At 42.0% G+C, this 22,410-nt stretch overlaps 2 protein-coding genes across 5 annotated transcripts in view; both read left to right on the plus strand.

Moving 5' to 3' along the window:
- The first annotated feature begins 10,202 nt into the window (after positions 1-10,202).
- On the plus strand, positions 10,203-15,102 carry snRNP-U1-70K (small ribonucleoprotein particle U1 subunit 70K). Its single transcript, XM_076529897.1, is given in 9 exon segments — positions 10,203-10,523; positions 10,677-10,859; positions 10,939-11,001; positions 11,073-11,154; positions 11,437-11,481; positions 11,484-11,510; positions 13,646-13,886; positions 13,979-14,334; positions 14,408-15,102. Coding segments are annotated over 9 exon segments (1,305 nt in total). The 5' UTR covers positions 10,203-10,379; the 3' UTR covers positions 14,572-15,102.
- A 5,628-nt stretch (positions 15,103-20,730) lies between these two features.
- Positions 20,731-22,410, plus strand: part of shaker (potassium voltage-gated channel protein Shaker) — a 161,165-nt gene continuing 159,485 nt past the window's right edge. The window contains exon 1 of one of the 4 annotated variants that reach the window (XM_076529928.1): positions 20,731-21,375. The gene's annotated coding sequence lies outside the window, so the exon portion shown is untranslated. The remainder of the gene's footprint in view (positions 21,376-22,410) is intronic. The other 3 variants (XM_076529922.1, XM_076529919.1, XM_076529921.1) reach the window with 3 other exon arrangements.

A 22,410-nucleotide genomic window follows, 5' to 3' on the forward strand; every position in this document is an offset into this window, starting at 1 on the left:
TGCCTCTTCTTTTTATCTCCTTTCTCTCGCTTCTGTTTTCACCTCGTTTCGCTTCAAATTTTCGGCCCGTGCTATCTCGGTCTCGCCGCCGTTTCCTCCTATCTGCTGGCACCGTTAACGCGTCCACTGCCACCGTGAAAATGGTCATGTATGCTGCGGCACCTTACCATTTTTCCTATCTTGCGCTATCATTACTTTTCGTGACAGCGTCCACGCAATATGACATACGTTAAATACGAAACAACTGTTTAGAATACTTATGGCCGTCCAGCGTCGATAGAGTTGTAATTATCTCGGTTAATTAGCGTTGATAACTATGGTAAATCGTTGATTGACGCCACAGTAGGATAATGTAAGTGTCCTTAAACCGATTTAATGTTCGATGGTTTATTAAAAAACATCGTGTGCGAACCCTGTACACTGGCAGGGTAATTACAAGCGAAATCCGGATTAGCTTACCGACCTCTCAACTACGGTAATAAATTGAACATTTAAATCGAGGAATCAAGTAGCTTTGCTAATTGGCAACCAACGTGTTAATTCGTTTTACAATCGATGTCGACGAATTAACGAATAATAATGGATTCGGTATTAGCGGCATAAAATCTCTGCCATTACCGTTTGGTAATCAGATACATATAGTAAATAGAGAACGATGAGGCTAGTTTCCACTTTGCACATTGCTATCTATTATTTGCTCGTTGATTACATGGGCGTCGCATGGAAGATAATAGTTCACTTTCTGATGTCGTGATACAATAAAAGCAACGAGCAACAGCAAATATTATATAATCGTTACGAGTCGAAGAATCCACCAATCAAGAAAAATTTACCTTCACTAAAACTGTCTAACAAGCGTGAGTCTCGTAATCTATACCCTTCGTTATATTTCATCCCCTTGAGCTTTCATTCCATACATTTCTATGGTACCGCAGGTTCTGCTTGTATTTGCAATAGTTATAAATAAAAATCAAGAAGAGTGGTCATGATAGTACTTAGGAAATCTCTTCCCATTGTCAGTTGCTCTAAAGCGAGCGTTCTAAGATTTAGAAGATTGGACAATGTCGGATAATTCAATCTTTGTCCATGACCACTCGTTAGCGTTATGCTGTCACGCGTTAAATCAGCAAGCGCTAGATTCTCTAGAGCCCCGTAAACGAGAAGTTATGGAACGATTATCATAGTACACATTCGTTATGATTAGCGATAATATGCAGCACAAAAAGTGGAGGATTAACGTCAAAAGTAAACTTCTATTATTACCTAGAACATCCTAAAGATTTATAGGATTTTAACATCTGAAATTCGACGTCGGTATCCATCTCGAACTTCACCCTGACGTCGAACCGTTCGTTATCACGGCACTTGGTCAAATTTAATTTTCATCGCAATTATTTTCAGCCAGCCAACTCGATGGATCAGCATTGGACGCGAAACAATAGGCAAGAACGGGTGACATAAGATGAGCAGCTCGACAAAATAGTTCGTCTCCGTCGGTGGCCTCGCTCTAGAATCGCTCTAGATCACCATCTAGGGTGAGGAGGGCGCGAGGAGGAGGTGAAAGAGGAGGACAAGGCAGGGCAAAGAGGGGCTGAGGTCAGCAGTACAACGCTGCTAGCTGCTGTACCAGCTCAATACGAGCTCTGACCCATTTGGCAACGTTCCCGAGTTCGGGCCACAGGATTTCCCCGTATGAGATCACCGATTTTATTTTCCCATCTTTTTTCTTCTCCCCTCTATCTCACTGTCGCATCCAGTTTTCCCATAATTCATGCACCATGCTCGAGCTTCGTGGGAAAACGATCGGTGCTGTTTACGTACGGACGTTTTGGAATCCCAGATTTTTCTCCTCCGAAGGATACTCGAAAACTGACCCGGATTATATTGGCACGATTAAAATTAAGAAACGAGCGTGAATAAACGAGGGTGCACGAGATGGACCATTAAGTATAATTGTTCGATTTAACCCAGGTGCGCCGCGTGGTATCGTTAGGGGAAATTTCTTGTTTACGAATGCTCTCTGAATAAACGGGCTGGTCTAAATTAATCGAGATTCATTGTACCGTAAACCGTCGACTAAAAAATTACATTACACGTACGCTCGTGTGGTAAATGTATATAACCTCGGTGGTTGATTTGTTAATTTCGAAAGGGCATCATGTGGGTTAAGGTTTCCACGCTTGTAAGCGTTTATGCAATTCTAGATTTTTCCGCCAAAGCGCGAACGTTAATGACGTTACGTAATTATTGTTTGCGGCGAATTTGGGTCAATCGCTGACACGGAAAATCCGTCGAGAAAGATACATAAGATTGTTCAGTGATTTTCTTTGCCGCTCCTTTCGTGACCTCAGACCGAAACTAGACCACGCGAAGCTTTTGGTAAATGTGTCAACCACCCGGTGTGGGATCAATACTTGCGCCCTGGTTTCTCCTCTCCTTCCTTCGCCCCACTCCTTTCACCCTTACCCTCGATATACCTACGCTCATACGCCCCTTCGATCTCTCCTCGCTCTTCTCCACCTTTTGCAACCCCCTCCGTCGAGCTGTCGAGCTTGTTACATACCGTTCCGTCTCGCTTTTCCGCGGGATGATAGTTCCCGAGACGTCTCTTTATCTGCTGACACTGTTGTCAAGGCGAAATTAGTCGCCGGGGTTAATGGAGGGAATCGATGCCGATGTGTGGTCAGCTTTGACGAACATTTAGGGACGAATTCTTTGTTCTATGGTTTTGAACCCTTTCACTACTGGCGCCTACAGTCACTCGAGACATTCGCTCGTCGCGTGCTATGGACGATCGGAATATTCGCTAGAGGGGGTCATATTTGCTTGCCCCGTGCAATAGGCGGTCGAGACATTTGCTCGCCCTGTGTTATAGACCAGTGATGACCAGATCAAGTGTCCACCCGAGAGTTTATTGACACTGGCATATACGGTGCATACAGCGATAGGGTGTCGATCCATCTCGTAGGTTTGACGCGATTCGATTCGACGCGATGCACTTAACCCTGTTATTATCTTTGCCGATACGAATCCAAACTTTCGATATAATATCGGAGAACTAAGACAACTATATTAATGACAATTACTTTGCACCTTCGATAATAACTCGTAAAAGAATAAAATTAATGTGGGTCGATAGAGTGTAGCGAGATTAAGCAGTTATTAATTGGCTTGTACTTTCATATTCCCTGCAAAGCTTGGAAATTTCTTGGGCTATAAAATTTGCTTCCTGGTACTTTGTCAGCGGAGTTATGTAAGAGTTCTAACCGAGAAGAGACTTAAAGTAGAAACTTTGATAGGAATTTATCAGACTACAAAATCTACTTTCTTATCTTGCTAATTCGACGTCGTATCGTAAATAGATCCTTTCCAAAGTGCTCTGCTGATAATGGAACTTCCTAATAATCGAGAGCTCGCAATTCGCGGCTGAATTTCAATCGAATCTAATCTTGGCTCCCCAGACTACCCGCGAAATAAAAACAGCGAAATATACGAGGTAGAAATTTTAAGGTAATTTCTAGATTACCCTCGACGAGTCGAAATAATTGTAATTTCGATCGTCAATTTCCACTCCGACCATTATAATTGTTCTTTTGCCGATGTTTTCATCCACCGTCAAGGCAGGATCGTTTTGTTTGCGAAAATAACAATTTACTGTTATTCGTACCCCCGGGTTTCAGCTCTTCCCACTGTTTTCAATCGAGTATCCCCCGATACTCGATCCTCTCCTCCCCTGGTGCCACCTGCCTCCTGGAAGGGGACAAATAGCGCAGGGTGGCGGCTCAATAGAGAGACGAAGAGGCAAAGGGAGCAACATTTCAATGGGGTAAAAGGGAATCGAGCTCTGGATTCACCCCAACCGAGCGCGCATGCTTCCGAGCGAAATTCTGTTCGCACACTGCCTCTGCAGCGTCCCTCTAACCCGCCATTCTACTCCATTCTCTTTATAGAGCGTTCCAAAAACGCTACACGTCATGTTTTATAATATAAATTTTATAGATTTTTAACACAGTGTACTTTATGAATGTAGACTTTTCTAAATGTAAGCCACTCATCATTTGTTATCGATCTTGGTAAAGTTTGAAGAAAATTTCGGAGGAGCTTGGAGGAAACCCTAAAGAGATCCAGGGATAACAGCAACTTAGGGGTAACTTAGGAAGAACCTAATGATATAGGGTAGCCTAAGAAGATTTGAGTTAACTTAAGGAAAACCTGAGAGCTTCGGGAGAACCTTCGAAGTGTCTACGAAGAATCTGTCTCAGTACTCTTAGGATAGTTTAACAGTAACTTATATACGATTTAAAAAGAACCTAACCATATAGGAATAATCTGAGAGAAGCTGAACATAACCTAAACCTAACGTAACCTAAGGAAAACCCAGAGAGGAAAACCTCTATATACTATGTCTATATAAAGCTGTAGAAATATCTACTATAAAATATTGAAATTCGAAGGCAATTGATTTTGGTGCACTTCTTTTGAACAGCTCTGTAGATAGGGATCGTTATCCAAGCTACGCTCGTGGCTGCGGTTAAAAATTGTAATTTTTACCGTGCAATAAAACGTGAACCACAGGTAGGGAATATTCACCTCTAATTAAATGTCTAATGTCCTTGGGAAAAAATTAAACTCGCTTTTATCCTTATAAAACGTAGCGAATGAATTCTGACGAATCGTCTATTTTGGTGTTTGTAAATTATAATTTGAAGAAGAGGTTCTTTCTAGTTCGATCGGAATTTTGTCGAATTATGTAATCTCGATGAACAGGTTTCTCTGAAATATTTTCATTTTTGGCAACAAAATATATTCTTGTTGCTTCAGAATTATTTCTGCTCGTTAACGACTCACGAGTCCAAGAATGATTTTCTCGCTTGACATTGCTACGATCTTGACATTTTGTTTGTTCTACAACTGATATACATATCGCTATTTCCTTATGGCACTTTTCAAGTGATCGTAACCTGACATTTCAGGCATCGTAGCGTAGCTTTGAGTTCCGGTTCAATGAAAAAAGCAACGAACTGCAAAGTCAACAACTTTTTCTACATCGAATCAATAACGAGAATCGATAGCTAAGAATGGCGCGTCTCGTAGATGTTTGCATACCGTAAGTAGTCGAACATAGTGACACTAATAAAAATAGTCCAGTTACGTTGATATAAACAGTCGGACAAGTAGCGAGGATACTAACGCTAGTCGTAGAGTGGATGTGGTTAACCAAACCTAACTTTAATGTACCAGCATTAACATATTCTACCAGTAACTTATCCTCACCAATGCCCAGCTGAATTTACTGGATCGTTTACACAAATATAATGAGTAAATCGTTCCAATCATTGCAATACCATACTCCACCGCTTACTTTAAACTCTAGAATGTAACCTCGACTTATTCCACTCTATTTCATCAACTCTATCCAATCGTTTCTACGAGTACAGTGAACCGATTTCTCCTGCTATAACGCTAGTGCACTGTCGACATAAATTAGGCTTTACAAGTTCCGCCCAAGACGAAATATTGGAGACTTAAGTTATCTAATATATAAAGGGATGAAATTGTTTTGACGTATCTTCCTTAAATATATTAAAATAGAACTGAACAGTTATAAACAGAATATAACGAATGAATGGAAAACGCTGGTCTCGTTTTCGGAAAGCCAGTGGAAATGTAATTCCTGATTGGATATGCGGTGCATCCCACATCGATCGAGGTTGCAGTTCGTAAACTAACCGGCGCACCGGGTTCCAGGTCACTGGGTCAACCCTTCCATCGATCCTACCCCACTATTGAAAATTCACTCGCTTCGAGTATGCTCCTCGACTGATCCTATATTCGGTTAGATATCTTCGCGTCATCCCACCCACCGCATCTTCCTTCTTTTTCCTCTTCTTCTCCTCCTGCACCTGACCAGTCGATATTAATTATTTAAGAGTCGGCCACCGTAGCCAACTCACCCTTGCGGTCGTCCAAATTTACCTGGCTATTTGCATTTCTCTTCCACGAATGCTACTTTTACTTGCATTCATTTATTCGCCTATGCAATAGTAATGTAAGCGCACTCAACAGTCTATGAGTAATAATGACGGAAAATTAAGGCGGTAGAAAGTAAAAGTTGAACTGATTTTAATACGACGGAATAACGAATGCAACTCGTAAATCAAACTATTAGGAAATGACAGCAATCGATGTCGGGACGTTCAGAAACGCGTGCTGTTCCTAAGCGTCGCGACATCAATCGGTTGTCGACGGTGTTCAGTCATTGGATTTCACGTTTCGCGCTTAAGTGATTTTACGACCTCTTTGAATCTTGCCGCTTCTCTGGTACGTGTAAATTTACTCGAGCGAGCACGGACGTGTTAAGGAAGCCAGCAGAGAAGAGACGAGAAATTCTATTCGTTCACGATGTTCGCAAAAGAAACGAGACAGTCGCGAGAGTAGAGCGCGATGAAATCCGTTAGCGATTAAGAAACGCATTAAACATAAGTACAGAATGAGCGATGAAAAAGAGACAGGTCGAGTAAGATTGAAAGTAGAGTCGATAAATCGAACATTGACCCTTTTTGGGATTCTTCCGCTCGTCGGGAAAAGTGGATGGACGAGTGCGAAGCGTACGAGTGTCGAGAAGTGTCATCGAGTCAGCCAACGTACCGGTGTCTGCACACGCGTAATGCCAAGGTACGAAACCGCGTTACATTCCGAGTTTCCCAACCGATGACCCACACAGAACAGTTTCTGGCACACGAACAGGATATACAGGGTGTCTCACGATTAGTGCCACCCTTTTCAACAAAATTATGCAAGTTGTGTAATTATAAAGTCGTGTCAACTTCAATGAAAAGCATCGAGTTGCTTAAACTTATAAGTGCACCTTCTCTTTCAAACGATAAGGTAAAAATTGTAAGTTCACATAAAGAGAAGGGTAAGGTGCACTATGACTGAGGTGCACTATATAATTGAAGTTATCGCGATTGAAATAAGCTTCACTTAAGAAGAGTATAATGTTACTTCTCTAACAATAAATGATAGAACTTAGACCAGGACCAGTGGTTTCTCTAATGACAAGGTTTGTGTACATTTAGAAGATTTCTCAAGATACTTATGTAGAATCTATACGTTGTCTTTAGAGCCAGGTCTGTGTACGCCCACAGGTGGCCTCGAGCATACAGACAGGTCTTACTGTATTTTACCAAGGTACGAACGTGCCTCGTTTAGAAACTGACTGCGCAACAGTCCAAGCACCGTTGTACACCGGATAAATGTTTCACGGGGCCTGGGTTACGACTGACCCGGCTCCGCTGTTGAAGGGTTCAAATTCGAACGTGACTAAACTGCTCGAGAAACTCGCAGCAAGTAGAGTCGAGAGCTGCGCTCTCGAGTAGAGCCGGGAAAGTCCACGAACGGGAAACCAGATTGGACACGAGCGGAGGATGAAAGTTGAAAGAGACGAGAGAAAGAGGAAAAGGAAAAGGAAAAGGAAAAGGAAAAGGGATCGTTGGAAAGGCACGGCAGAGCAAATAGAGAGCAGAGTATGGAGAAATCCTGGCTGCTGGTTGGTCCAGCGGAGGAGGGCTGTGCTCTAGCGGCGCTAGAGCATTTCGTAGCCGTGACTCGGCTCGAACACGACTAGGCAAAAGGGGGCTAGAGAGGAGAACGAGGTCGACGACCCTTGCACGTGGAGTACTCGAAAGTAGGCCACGCCGTGACATCACGCAAAAGCAAGATGGCAGCCGGGAAACGAGCACATTCTCACAAGTATGCTCGGCGTACGACTCGACGGAGACGTGGCGACGCCCGTGCAATCGAATCTTTTCCTTGAGCGAGGGTGCGTTCCGATATTCACCGTCGCCTCTTTCCACGACCTTCTCATTTTCTATCCCCACTCGTACTCGTTCGCGTTCTCCGTCCCCATCTCCGTCTCTCCGTCTTCTCGTTGTTCCTCAAACTCTCAACGAGTACGCCGCGCGATGCGTGTTAACATTCGCGCCCGAATATCCGTGGAACGCGTAGTTGCGATGCAGCTGCCAACGCAGTTGGTCACCACGGTTTCCCAACTCGGCGTGCATCGAATGATTACTACTCATTGGAAATTTCCGCGTGCAGCTCGTGAAAGTTATCTTCTGCGTCATTCGAAAACAATAAATATCCGTGAAACAGCTTAGCTTTCGTAAATATCGATCCAACGATCGTACCATGCTTTCGAGCAACGATTAGATGATAGAGATATCGTTCGAATCGCTGCCGGAGAACGTATTTAGCACCATTATCCACCTTGTATCGGGCATGTTGAGTAATCAGCGTTTATACGGACGCGCTGTGCACTCGACGCGTAATTGCTTCGCAATTAAGCGTTATACAATCGCGGGGAAACCAAAGCATTATTGCTCGCGATAGTAAACACGATCGTACGACGTTGGAACGACCGATCCTGCAAAATCGTTAGATGGATTTAGAAACGATACAATGGTTACGCGTGACGCGCATGCGCGGGTGCTAGCGCAACGCGTGCGCGCGCATTCATGGTTGCAGCCTGCGCATTGCGTTCTTTATTCGGAACGCGCGGGCGCGTGAACGTGAGCACGCATACGACACCATTGAATATTGGACGAAAGTCAAATTCATCTTGCATTATTTTAGCGTCCGTAGCAAGCCAATGTATTACAGAAATACGCGCTCACACGCGTGGCATATGTTCGTGAAAGAGAGAGAGAGTATGCGTATGTCCGCGAGAGCTAGAGCAAGAGAACTCGCGCGATTTCTGTTTGCATTTTAATTGCGATGATGTAAGCTCATTTAGATGCTCGCACAAAGGTTTCCTTGCACAAGTAAAGCGTTTGCCTACTTCGCTTTTCGAATTGGAAATTTCGGACAGATTGCGGTCAAATAAACGTACACGAAATTTTACTCGTGTATTATTGATTCGCGTAGTATGTGCTAAGTGTCATCGTTAACGTAATACACTATTACGATCGAAAGATGTAGAGAAACTGATAAATAGAGAGATTATTGTAGAAAAACGATTAAACATCTTCGAACCGCTGGAGGTTGGCAATTGTTGGCCATAAAGTACAAAGTCTAACGTAAACTATTTGCAGTGTAATTACGATGATGTAACGTGCAGATTTTATCAAAAAGTTTTTATTTTACAGGCGATAATTAAAAATCTATTACTGTGAATAAAAATGTATTGTAGAACTCGATTAAATTTTATTTATGTTGTAACTGGAAATCTTCATACGTTTGAAAATATAACGTTATATTCTACAAAGAATCACTTAGGTTAATCACAACACATATAATATATGCATTAATCCTAAACAAACGGATGTGACGTCATGGCAGCCATACGATCAAATTTATTCTACATGTACGTCTTACATTATGGTGTGTAAGACATGACATGATTAACTAAAACTTATAAGTATACTTACACTTCTTGGAAGGCTGTGAAGACTGTTATACCGTGATTGAGTACACACTTTTCTGATAAACGTAAAAATGAGATGTTAATTAAAATTTACAAGAAACTTGCTAACCAACCCGCGAAACATAAATGTCACTAATGTGCTAATGTACCGTTTGGTGTCGCTTTGAAGTTCGCTTTATATACCATTGGCGCCATCTTACGTTCACTGTCGACCTAAACAACTTTAAACGAACGTATAAAATAAATTAAATTTAATTATACATTTTTATAATTGACTAATTCTATAGTATTTTATTCGTAACAATGTTATCATGATAAATAATATATGAATGCAAATAAAATACATATGTATCGTATTACGTAACCTTATAACTCGAATAAAGGATAAGCAGAGACATCTTACAGAATTTTCAGTAAAAGTAAGTCAAATGATAAAAATGGTATTTTTAATGTCAAATGTTGATAAATTTTCAAATGAATAATAATGTTCAAACAAATAAAGTACATTCCAAATATTTTATCTGAATATAACAAAAGAGCGAATATTTTTATACATTGTTAGTTATAAGACAATTATTATCTGCGTATGGTAACTTACGTGTAAAAGAAATTGCATACTTAATCAAGATCGTGTCGAGTCGTAATAGTTTCTGTTATGTTAAATGCAGTTCAGAATTTAAAATGTTAATTGCATAATTACCATAAAATATATAAATACATATGTACGTGGTGTCTTTCTAACAATATTAAATGCGCATGCGTATCAACTCGTGTATATGGAAGATTATTTCTGTTTGATAAAACTTTACCGACTCGACAAAGACATTCCAAACCGCAAACTGTAGTAACGTCGTCGCCATTTTGTAGTGGTGTTTGAGACGTGAAGATGCTGTTTGTTTCGGTGTTTTTTGGGAACTGAGAATTTAAGGGTCACATTCGGCTTGTACCTGAAAAAATGACGCAGTTTCTGCCACCGAACTTGTTAGCTCTTTTTGCTCCGCGAGATCCCATACCGTATTTACCACCCGTTAGCAAGCTCCCGCATGAGAAGAAGAATGGAGGCTATATTGGCGTTGGAGGTTTTCTTAAATACTTTGAGGTAATGTAATGAAGATATAACGTTTACTTAATCCCTCTACTATTCAAATTTATCTCCTGTTGACAAATACAGTTAATATTGATAATACGTACTGAGAATACGCTACATCTGTTGTGAATAATTGATTGAAAAAATCATGCATGTTTTTAATAGGATCCTAAAGATACACCACCACCGGTACGCGTAGAGACCAGAGAAGAACGCTTAGAACGTAGAAGAAGGGAACGTGCAGAACAAGTTGCATATAAGTTAGAACAAGAAATCGCGGTATGGGATCCTGCTGGCATTCCAAATGTAACGGCAGACCCCTTTAAGACTCTTTTTGTAGCTAGAATAGTGAGTATCGTTTATAATTAAATATGTAAGGTAATGTAAGTAAAGATACATCAGTTCCATTTTCCTTTTTTCTAATTAGAACTATGATACGTCAGAGTCCAAACTTAGGAGAGAATTCGAAGTCTATGGGCCAGTAAAAAAGGTAAGCGAACAAAAATATAAATATCGTTTCTGTATGTTGTAGAGTTTTAATAATGTAATTTTACTTTTTAGATAGTGGTAATTCACAATACTATAAATGGCAAGCCTAGGGGATATGCTTTCATTGAGTATGAGCACGAAAGAGATATGCACTGTAAGTAAAGTCGGAGAAACGTAATCCTTTCTTGAGAACCTCAGTGAGTCCATAGTCTGGAGTTTCACCTTACTTAGCGTCACTTCCAGCTAGATATAGTGGGGCAGGGCTATAGTTAGGCTACCCATTTTCATTGGTACTAAACCAGACGGTATGGGGGGTCCCGCCATACATCCATGCAGGATTACCATTCTGTAAATGCATATATGGTAAACGAATCAACCGAAAAAAGAAATATTGGCTGTCTTGATTAATGCAGTTTTTATCTTGTTCTTGGTACAGCGTGGTGGCCGCTGCCGGCAACTAGTGCCGTTCACTATTCCATGCAAAATCCCTGAACCTGCCTGATATGATAGGTTTGTATGTGTGGTAAGATCCAACATACAACAACGTTTGTTAGCGTCTATGCTTACCCTATTTATCTTGTCTGATTTTGTTAAAACTTACGGTTCGAGTCATACCCCTCCGGGGTAGTCTATAGTCGTGGCCACACTCTTAAAGTGCTGGGAGTCAGGAAACTTTTCGGTATACATTTATATATATATACATATACACTTTTGGGCTGAAATTCCATATTTTGATTCGAATAACGCGGTTTGCAAAAGTTAGCATTCTACATTGAAATTGATTGGTGGGCTTGTAGGATGAAGGTTCAGGGACACGCTCCGCAAGCAGTTAGATTTTGTGCCTGTACATAAAGGTAGACTACAAGTATCGTAATCAAGCTACACGTAGGAAACGTTCGAAAGTCTTCAGACAAAATTTAACCGCATTTTCTGTCAATAATGCATTAACGATTACGTATCATTGGGTATACACGAGATACTTTATCATGGCTGTAGCACCTGTTTTCTTTTTCTTTTATTTTTTTAAATAATGGGTCTTTACTTACTCGCAGTCGTATACTTGACTCGTTGCAAGTCTGTGCAAAAACGTGTACCAAGCGAATTTCGGGCACCGTATGGATTCTACGAACAAGAAAAGAGAAGAAAAGAAATGTTCTCGTTAGGTCTAGTACCAAAATGCATGTTCCAAGCTAATCGACTATTATTTCTTAATCATCTTATTTCGTCGTTGTTTCATTTGACTAAAATTTAAAACTTAGCTTAGTAATCATCTTACTCGGAAGGTCATCTGATCATACATATTCTACTTCGATCGATTGTTTACATTTAAGTCCTTGAACATATCAATTTCGATATAGAATACTAATTTGTCCTAAGAATCTGATTTCGGGCCTTTCCATCTTTTTTATATCAGTCGATTCGTAACGCGTGCATAAACGGAAAAGAAAAGAAAGTTGCCCTCGATAAACGAGATAGAAACATTTCTCTTAACGGTACGTTAAATTTAATTGTAAAAGATAGAACACAGTATAATGTAAAGTATAAATTATACGATGCTTGCGCACGGTTTGGTTCGTAAGTAAAAAAAGAAAAAAAGCGCACCAGGTAAATGCAATGTAAACTTCTTCGGAGATTGAACGAACATATGAAGACTGGGCACCTTCCCAATGAATAGCATACGCGCTGGCCTACTCTATGCTCGCGAGTCTCTTACAAGTTCATTTCACGATATAAACGTACTTCTAAGATTTGTGTTAACTTCCGTACGTAAGTAGCCGCGGTAGGTATTTTTGTATCTGCTATACTTTTTTTTTTGAACTTTACAAACGTAGATTTAAGGTACCGAAAAATCCGTACATCCTTATTACTGATTGATGCGTCGCGAGCGTAGACGCGTGAATTTTATACGGTAAAACGATCACCGTACGGTACGGATATTGACGATTTTCAGACAGCATCGTAATTGCAGTATCATTTTATACTTTGCTTTGTACGCATCACGTATGAAACGCGAGTTTGGAAACGCCCTAACTTTTTTTCTCCGCGACACGTACTCTGATTGAATTTTACATTATAAAATAACGCGCGTTACGTTTAGTACGCGCATAATCAGGAATAATGTGTACTGATACCTTACGACCCCAATTATGTCTTTGAAAGAAAGAAAAGAAACAATCTAACTTGATCCAAACATAGCCAGAGATTTAACGGATAACGATTCGCACGTAGGTATATATACATACATATATGGCAAATGCTTGGTTCGACACACGGTCACGTCTGTTTTGTGTTTTCGAAATTCTGATTTCTTGGATTGTCCTTGCAATTCTTGTCTCTATATTTTTTCAGTTTTCGTGCTTATCGAAATTTCACGGTTCGTGATCGAAACTTATAACCACTTGCGACGGTTGTATTCTCTTTCAAAAAAGTAAATAAATAGAGGTGTTTTTTCTCTTGGTCGCGACGTTCACAGTATGTACAAGTCGAAATTGTTTTCAGAAAAAAAAAAAAAAGAACGAAAGAAGTCTTTTTCTTCTGCCACCTAAGATTAACTTCCCCTGGGACAGTTAGAAGTTCCATAGAGTATTTAAATACAGATAATGTAGGAAAACGAGTAAGTGGTAATTTTCAATCGGTACTTTTAGCTGCTTATAAGCATGCGGATGGTAAGAAAATAGATGGTCGCAGAGTGTTGGTCGACGTGGAACGTGCTAGGACGGTGAAAGGATGGCTTCCGCGAAGGCTCGGTGGTGGACTCGGTGGAACCCGAAGGGGTGGGCCTGATGTGAACATTAAACACTCTGGTCGAGAGGATAATGAAAGAGAACGAGAACGGTATCGCTTAGAACGGGAGAGGGAGAATTCTGGACGCCTTGACAGAGACAGGTAAGAATTCGATACAGTTTACGTATTCGATGCAATAAAGCGATACACTAGTCGCGGGTCCAGTTATATTAATTGTTTGTTCGTGTTTGCAGAGATCGCGATCGTTTGGACAGAGAGCGTAGAAGGTCGTCGCGCGATCGTAAGAGAAGGACTAGAAGCAGGTCACGCGATCGAAAGCGCAGACGTAGTCGCGATCGTTTACCTGATCCGGACATCGAAGAGATTCAGAGGGATGAACGGCCACGCGATAGAAGGGATCGTGATCGCGATCGTGATAGAGACCGGGATCGTAAGAGGAGACGTTCCAGGAGTAACGATCGCGATCGTGACAGAGATCGCAAGAGGGACAAACGCGACCGTGACCGTGAACGTAGAGATAGAAAAGATAGGGGCGATCGTCAAGAGGAAGATACGAAAGAGATTCGAATCAAGGAAGAGCCTTTGGATGGTATATTTCTTTTATATTTGTCTCTTCGATTAGTTTCTTTAAATGTACTTAACTTTCACGATGAACTTTTCAGATTACCCTGACTATAGTAACACCTTCTCGACGTCTGGATCCTACTTTACCGCTGTAAAATACGAGGAAGATAATGATCAAGAAGTGGAAGAGAAATATAGAATTCCAGAAGGTCGTCCAGATCCCCCTCCCTACAATAATTATGATTCCGTGCAAGATTATTGATCTCGATGATATTTCTTAATAACGTTCTTTTTCGTTACCACGCACGACGAATTAACGCAATTCTAAATGACGTATTGTATTTCCTATTGTTATTAGTGTAATATCGACTCGGCCATATCGAGTATCCGATTTCTGTACACCATCTACAGCGACCAGATACTCGGTAAGGATATTGCAAGGTAAGCAGGTCTGGACTACTGATTTATACGCAGTTAATTTCTATACGGCTGATCGTAACGTTTCATATTATGATTGGCACGAAGGTGATTTCCGGTAAAATGAATTTAGACGCTTCACAATATTTAACAGAAGTACATTCATGAATTGCAGTTGTTGTGTAGCAGTCTATGCGAAGCCTCGCAATATGGAACTAAACGGTCCATAAGTATACAAACTTGATTACCGCTATTATTTCAACTCGTCTTGTACGTGTAAATAAGTATATGCGACATCATTACCACGCAAATTTCATTCTTTCATGACTGCTGCATGTATATTTATATATACGAATAAAGTAAACTACGCACTTAATTTTTTAGTTACCTTAGTGGGTTCTTCGTCTTCGTAAGGTATCGATTTGAAAAAAATCGTGTTCACTTTTAATGGTTGTATTCTCAGGTGTAGTTTTTATCCAACTATAATTGCAATAAACGCGTTGATTTGCTTTAGTTATCCAGAAATGTAGAATGTAATTCAAGTTCATAAAGGTTTATGAAAGGTTAAGTATCTGCGATGTTAATGTACCTACAAACGCGTATTACATGTTGCGGTATTGAGCGAGAGTTATTTTTTGTCATCTTCACCGTAAACGGCTGGCTCACCGCGTATTAACTGGACCAAATCATTCCGGTCTCTTACCTGTGTTTGCGATGTCGATACAAGGATTAAAAATAGCGAAAACTTTCAAGAAAATCAATCGCAACGATAAAATTACTGCACTTTAAATAGATTTTGTTTAGAATAATTTTACAAACTTTCGTAAGCTAATCGTTGCGAGAAATTTTGTACGTTTTTATTTTGATTTTAATTTAACCATCGTTGCGTATCAACGAGACGAAAAACATGAGAATTTTGGCGTTATAGTCGAATCCTTTGAGTAGAAACATTTAACGAGTGTACCTCGAGTACTGAAATTAATGTTTAAATTAGAAATTAATGTACAGAATGAATTTCAAATTATGTATATTTTAATTGTTTTGCTTTCATTTCAGACTAAATAAATGGAACATACTTTAAAGGAAATCAAGCGTTTTCTTCCTTCCACTTTATTTTGTTAGAACCTAACGTTAATGACTAAGTAAAGATATTCGACTCGTTCAGCAACGTGAAACGTCACATGACTCGCGTAGTACTGGTTTGAAATTGGCGAATGAACTTCCGCAAGAAAAGCTGTAAATCGATGAAAATAATAAAGGAAGGTGTTGCGGGGGACTCGATCGAAATATGCGATGAAAATTGACACAAATGGTAAGACATACTGATTATGGAACGATTTACGATATAGCGTGGTCGTAAAAGCCTTCAGAACATAGTCTCTGCTGCTACATAGCGAGGTCGTAAAACTTTCTGATCGATCTGATGTTACGGATACAATTAAAGGGAAAATTTTGATTCTTTTATTAATTATTTAATATTGTTACAGCATCTCAGGTCATAATACCTTAAAAATATTTACTAGTAATACAATTAGATTTTGTTGTCATTTGTTCGTCGAATAAGAAAATGAAAATGTAAAAAGTTTAATTGCTAATTTAAAAGACTAAGTAAACGAATTTTTTCATGTGATGACGCAGAATAATCTGCTGAATATTTATTTATTATTTAGCTATAGGACAACGCGTATTCGCTTCGTCAGTTCCTGGCAGCCAACTAGTCAACCGTGGCACATTAAGCGTTTCGTTCTCCGGAAATTACAATCCCTCTGCAATAACTTCGAATTGCTTCTGATTCGACTATCGTCATCCAGCCTATCGTTCGCCAGTCTCGAAATCTAGCCTGGCAAATTGCTCCTGCACCACGACAACCATTCTGTTCGAACAGCTGCCCCGAGTTTTCTCGATATTTCCTCGAGTGTGCCGATAATCGAGCACCTGTAGAAGCTCGAACGAAACCTCCTCCCGATTTCTCGCCCGTTTCTGCTTCTGCTCCGATTGCTGCTTAATCTGATTGCATATTACGAGCCACTTGGTTTAAAACCTTTTAAAGCCACCCCATTTTTTCGTACGTCCATTCAATCTTTCCTTTCTTTCCCGATGAAATTATACCAATTAACAATGCCTGCTAAAGTACAGGACTGTCCTTTTAAGCATCAAACGTTTTATAATCCCTTATTTTAGATTAGCCTCGATCAAAGGTTAAATTGTTTTTTGTACTTCGAGTCATCTCAGGAAATTGCACGGCGCAAAGTTGATTAAATTAAACGAGACAGGGACTGAATTATTTTTGAAAGTGGCCATCCAAGGGTAACTGGACTAGCCCTTACGGACATACTGCGGACTACTTGGTTAAATTAAGCGAATATTTTCCTCGATCCGGTAAACTGAAAAACCGCAGGCGTAAGTAACTTAACAAGTGGCTCACCTCGTTTACCGACTCAGTGCCTCTTACCCTCGGCCGTATAGTGCTTAATTATTAGTGGTTCAGAGTTCAAATCAGTTTCTCGTAGTTGGTGAATTTCAACTTTTCACTGAAACTATTGTCCTGTTCATAATTCGGAAGCCACCTTTCGACAAGACAAACCGTAAAACTTTGCGAACACGATATTTAACAAGGTACGCCGGCTAAGTTCGACGAAAGTTTAGACTTGACAGTAATTATTGCGTTAAAAGTAACATTCTCAAAGTTGTGACATTATACGCAAACTAAAAAGAATGACATAGCTCGGTCCGTGGCAATGCGACGAGAGTCTGCTGCACCGTTTCTAGCATCCCCTTTTGTAATTCTCTTCTATTACTTGCACCATTTCCCACCGTTCCATAATACGTCTTTCGTTCTTCTGTTCTGAAAATCATGTTACTTTTCATCCTGTTTGATTTTACCGGAATAACGATCATACGATATTTTCGTATTCTTTCTATTCCCTTCGACCATTCATCGTGCATGTTTCTTCAATTTCGTTACGCTCCTTCGAGAGCCGTCACTTCGACTCGCTTCTTTTAGAACGAGAACATCTCGGTCGCTTCGCAATTGTCACGAATAATACGAATTTTCGCAATTAAGAAATTGCTTCTTCCAAGGGACATCGTTCTACACGGTCCGTTTCTTGTATTCTTGCGCTTCGTTAACGACGTTACAGCTTTCACGAGATTCGACTTTGCTGCTCCTTACACTCGAGTTGGAACATCTTCGTTCCCGTGGGAACTGCCAAAGGAGAGCAGATCGATCGTAAACGTAGATAATTAGTCTTTGCGCAAACAATGATCGAGAAGCATGAAGAGACGTTCAATAGAAACATCGATTCCGATCCTGGCTCTGCAATTTGTACGTGAAACTTAGTTATTGAATTCCACGGAACGTGCAGACGTCTTTTTTCGGGGAGGGGGCGGCTAAGTAAACCGTGAAAGGCTCTCGATGCTTCGCTACGTACGATAAGGAAAGAAATTAAAACAAGATAGATATCATAACTTTATATCGTGTTGAAACGAAGCTGCAGAAAATGCACACAATGAAAACATCTGTTACGAAAGAAAAAGTTCTTTATCTTCGGCAAAGTAATCCCGTTTGGAAAGATTAATCGGTCGACGACGTTCGTTCGCGAGCTTCGATACGAGGAATAAGCTCGAGAGCCGGTGGAATCGAATCGACGTTAAAGTTGGATGAAATGGAATTTCCGTGGAGCCCCCGGTCACATTCGTATCGCTTCGTTTCGTGATACCGTATCACGTGTATCCGTGGCGCAACTTAAGACTGCGCTTTCTCTACGTCCGTTCTCCAAGGGACGAACAAAATCAACTCTCTGTACAACTTAAATTTTCCGTAATTGCAAAAAGCGGAAATTGTCCGTCGAGATACGGTCGGTTCCACGACAAATAAAAGAAACAAGATGCCTTATGCGAAACAAGCTTCTTGAGGGTAGAAACAGAATCTGCAACGATCATAAAATTTTCGAAGCACTTCTGGTAAGCTCCTTATTCAAATAGTCGATCTTCGAATGGTACCCGAAGAAGAATTTCAACAAAACGAGTATGTATCTTTTAGAACAAAGGTAAATCGGAAAATGCTGTAATGCGTTTAAAACAAACGTTCTGGTTAAACGTACTTTCATGCAGGCATAATGTCAGTACGTCATGATAATGTTCCTGCGATGTCACAAACACGTCGAAATTAAAGAAAACAAGCATCGTGGAGACCGTTCGTTGCAATCAAGCTTAGCAGGATAGAAGAGAGCAGAATCTCCGCTTTCAGGAAAGACAAACGTCGGAAGAGGAGGAATTGGGAACAGAGGGATAAAAGAAACAACGAAGTAGCAGGAGGCGGAAGAAAATGGCACAATTACAGGATAAATAACAGAAAGAAAGGGTGCTCGAGATTGGGGGGGTAGACAGAACGCGTATGGTGGTTAGAGAGTTTTTGGTTGCTGGAGGGGAGAGAGAAAGCACGGCGCAGGTGTGCGCCGGTAGCCCGGTCGCTGGCATGGTTATTCCGCACGCCTTAGGTGCGCGTGTGCACCGACAACCACACTGTGTGTATGCCGACACGTGTGCTGGTGTGCGTGCCTGTACGGATGCGCCTGTGCGGCACACGATCGTAAACGTTGCCATCCACCTTGATCGCGGAAGAATGCCGCCACTACGAGTACGAAAGGGTTGATGCTTAGTGTAATCAAGTTGTAACAGATCCAGATTAAGAAGCAAGGGTAGACCCCGCATTCTCGAGTTAGGGATGCGATACGGAGGTCAGATATTCGAGTGCGATTTGATAACTTAAAAGGGTCGCAAAACGGTACTCGTTGTACACAGATTTCAAACTTATAATGAAAATGATTACGCAAACTGTTGGTTGATCTTAATACAAAATGAGCAATCGCCAACTACAGCGAACAATTGCTGACTTGGAAGTATATACGTAACGATAGTGTTTCATGACATAAAAGTACCGCAAAATGGTATTTATGATGTACCGATTTGAAGCTCAAAGTTTAATGGGAAAGACTACGAAAGTTGTTCGTTGATAATTTTAATATAGAACGAGTAATTGCCAATTATAGCAAAAAATGACCGACTTCGAAGCATGTAAAGTATTAGACGATTCGATGACATAAAAGTACCGCAGAATGGTACTTAAAATGCATCGATTTGAAGCTGGAAGTTTCACGAAAATTACCGCATAGATCCTTCGTTAACGTGCGTAACACAAAATGGCTGGTTGCCAGTTAGAGCTAACAATGGTTGACTTCGGAATATAGATTTGTCGTTTCATGACATAAAAGTATCGCAAAATGGTACTTGCGATACGCCGGTTTGGAGCTGAATGTTGAATGAAAATGATGTCATAAACATACCATTAATATTATTATGACAAAATGGCCAACAATGAATCATTCGGAAGCGTTATTCGATTATCGACGGTTCAATTCCCAACAGGTAACAAACATTTTCGAAAAGCGTTTGTTACACGAGCGAATGGCGTTAAAGATTAGCGTAACTAATTGATGAATCGAAGGTACGAAACGTTCGAAACATCTCGCACAGGTACTTTGGGAAATTAGAGGAAAGTGGAAAACTGTAAGGAACGAAATAGCCGAAGAACGGAGAGGGCTAAAGAAAAACGGTTTACAGATCGGTAATCGGCGCACGAAAGGCCGCAAGCGATAAAAGTTAAAAAGAAAGTATAAATTTGTGAAGTAGTATAGTCAGGTAGCGAGACAGGCAGGCAGGCAGGTAGGCATGCAGGCAGCGATGCAGGCAGCAGCGAGCTAGCCAGATGGCGAGGGTAGGAAGCAAGGTGGGCGGTCGAAGGGGTAGTAACGGATAGTAAGGGGTGAAGGGGAGGGATGTGGGGGCTTTGGCGGTGGTTGGGGCGTACAGGGGGGCGGCAGGCTGGTGCGTCAGAGCCTGCAGTGAGCCCGGCAGTGAGGCGAAACGTTGGGCTCCGCGCGGGAGTCTCGTGGCCGCCCGCCTTTTCTTTTAAGTCGGGGTGCCTTTTTTCCTTACACCCACCCCCCCGCCCCTCTTTTCGTCGCCCTTAGCGCGGTTCTACGGACCCGTGCTCGCTCTATTTTTCGAAGCCACGCGACTAGCTCGCTAAACAATCGTCCGCGCGACACGATCCTCGTTCACGGTTCGTCCTTCGTCGTTCCGCGTCTACATTGTTTCTTTGGCTGTCTCGTTCGAGGAAACGCACGAGGATCTACCGCGGAACTGTCGGGTCTTCGAAAGGAACGCCGGAAGAAGGAAGGAGAGAGTTACGGGACGCTGGTGAACGTTGGTGAACGGTGGTGAACACGGTTACGGAGTTTCGGACCGCATGACTGTCGTGGCCGGTGCGTGTACCGTCTTTCGGGTGGTCGGTGACGGTAACCGGAACAAGGAGAGCCGTTGTTCCTGGACGTTCCTCGTTGGTTCCTCGCTGGTTCCTCGCGGAAACGGGCGCAGCGTGATTCGGCGGACCGCGCCACTGCATTGCCAATGTCAATGCTAGGCGGTGGTTGGAACGGTGGTACGGTCACGGTGAAATCGTAGCTACATTCGCGTCGTTCGTCCGTGTGTTTCTTGGCTCCGGGCAACGAGTGCGGTCTCGAGCGACGAATCGAGCCGATAAATCCGAGATAGCGACGGACCAGCTACGGCTAAGGGCGGGGAAGAGGTAATTCTTTCCGGTAGAATCGCTCGATCGAAAGGCAGGATCGGGAAACGGGCAGTGCTGGAATCGCCGATAACGAGGATAGGACACGAAGGTGCCGCGTGTGCTTCAGTTGCCCGCGACCTCTCTCACGCACCGCCAATGCGGCTGAGATCGCGCGATCTCATTGGCTGCAATCGTGCCGTGGTGTCGGCGATGGGTACGTCCAAGTTCGACGCTCGTGTTTGACCGAAAGGGTACCCTCGTGCAACTTTCCCTCGTCGCGTTTCCTTCCGTTACTTTTCAAAGCACGATCGTTCCTCTTCTTCTTCTTCTTCATCTTCTCGCTCTTCGACATTCTCCCGCGAATTTGCCGTGTGTCCGTGCGAATCGAGTCAGTGATCGAGTGCGAGTTTTCGAGCAGAACGTCCACGAAAAGAAAGAGAGCCTCGGTTTCGAAGTCGAGGCACGACCTAAGAAAATGACCGCGTCTGACTAGCGTTGCTCACGCGACCATCGAACGCTCGAAACACACCGATACGAGCTATCGACTCGCGAACACGACGATTCTCGACGAACGAGAGTCGTTCGACGACCACCGGCGAAACTCTGATTCGCTTTGGAGAATCGCGGGCTTCCCTTTTTCCGCACGCGAGAACGCGACGACCAGCGGCACCAGGAATCGAGTGCACGGCCAACTTATCTTGGCTAAACGACATGGCAGGATGAAGTAAGGCGTAATCAAGGTCGTTGATTCGAAACTCTCCTTCACGCGACTGCTTCGTGTAAGTGTGCTCGGTTATAAGGGGGTAGTTTTTTCTTCCTGCCACGCGAGCCGATGGTTCTCGTCCGACAATTTCCACGCGACCTACGGATTCTACCGACTTGTACACGTGTATATTCCTCTTCTGCAATCGATACACACCGCGCGATATCTGTTTACCGATGTTTCTTCGAACGTGCTCTGTTTCGTGTATCTTCTTTCAACGTTCTCGACGTCACCGCGACGAGATCTTAACAAATCCTTGAAAATTCGTCGGTTTATCTACCATAAACTTG

Source organism: Megachile rotundata, chromosome 3, assembly GCF_050947335.1.
Source record: "Megachile rotundata isolate GNS110a chromosome 3, iyMegRotu1, whole genome shotgun sequence".
Lineage (NCBI taxonomy): Eukaryota > Metazoa > Arthropoda > Insecta > Hymenoptera > Megachilidae > Megachile > Megachile rotundata.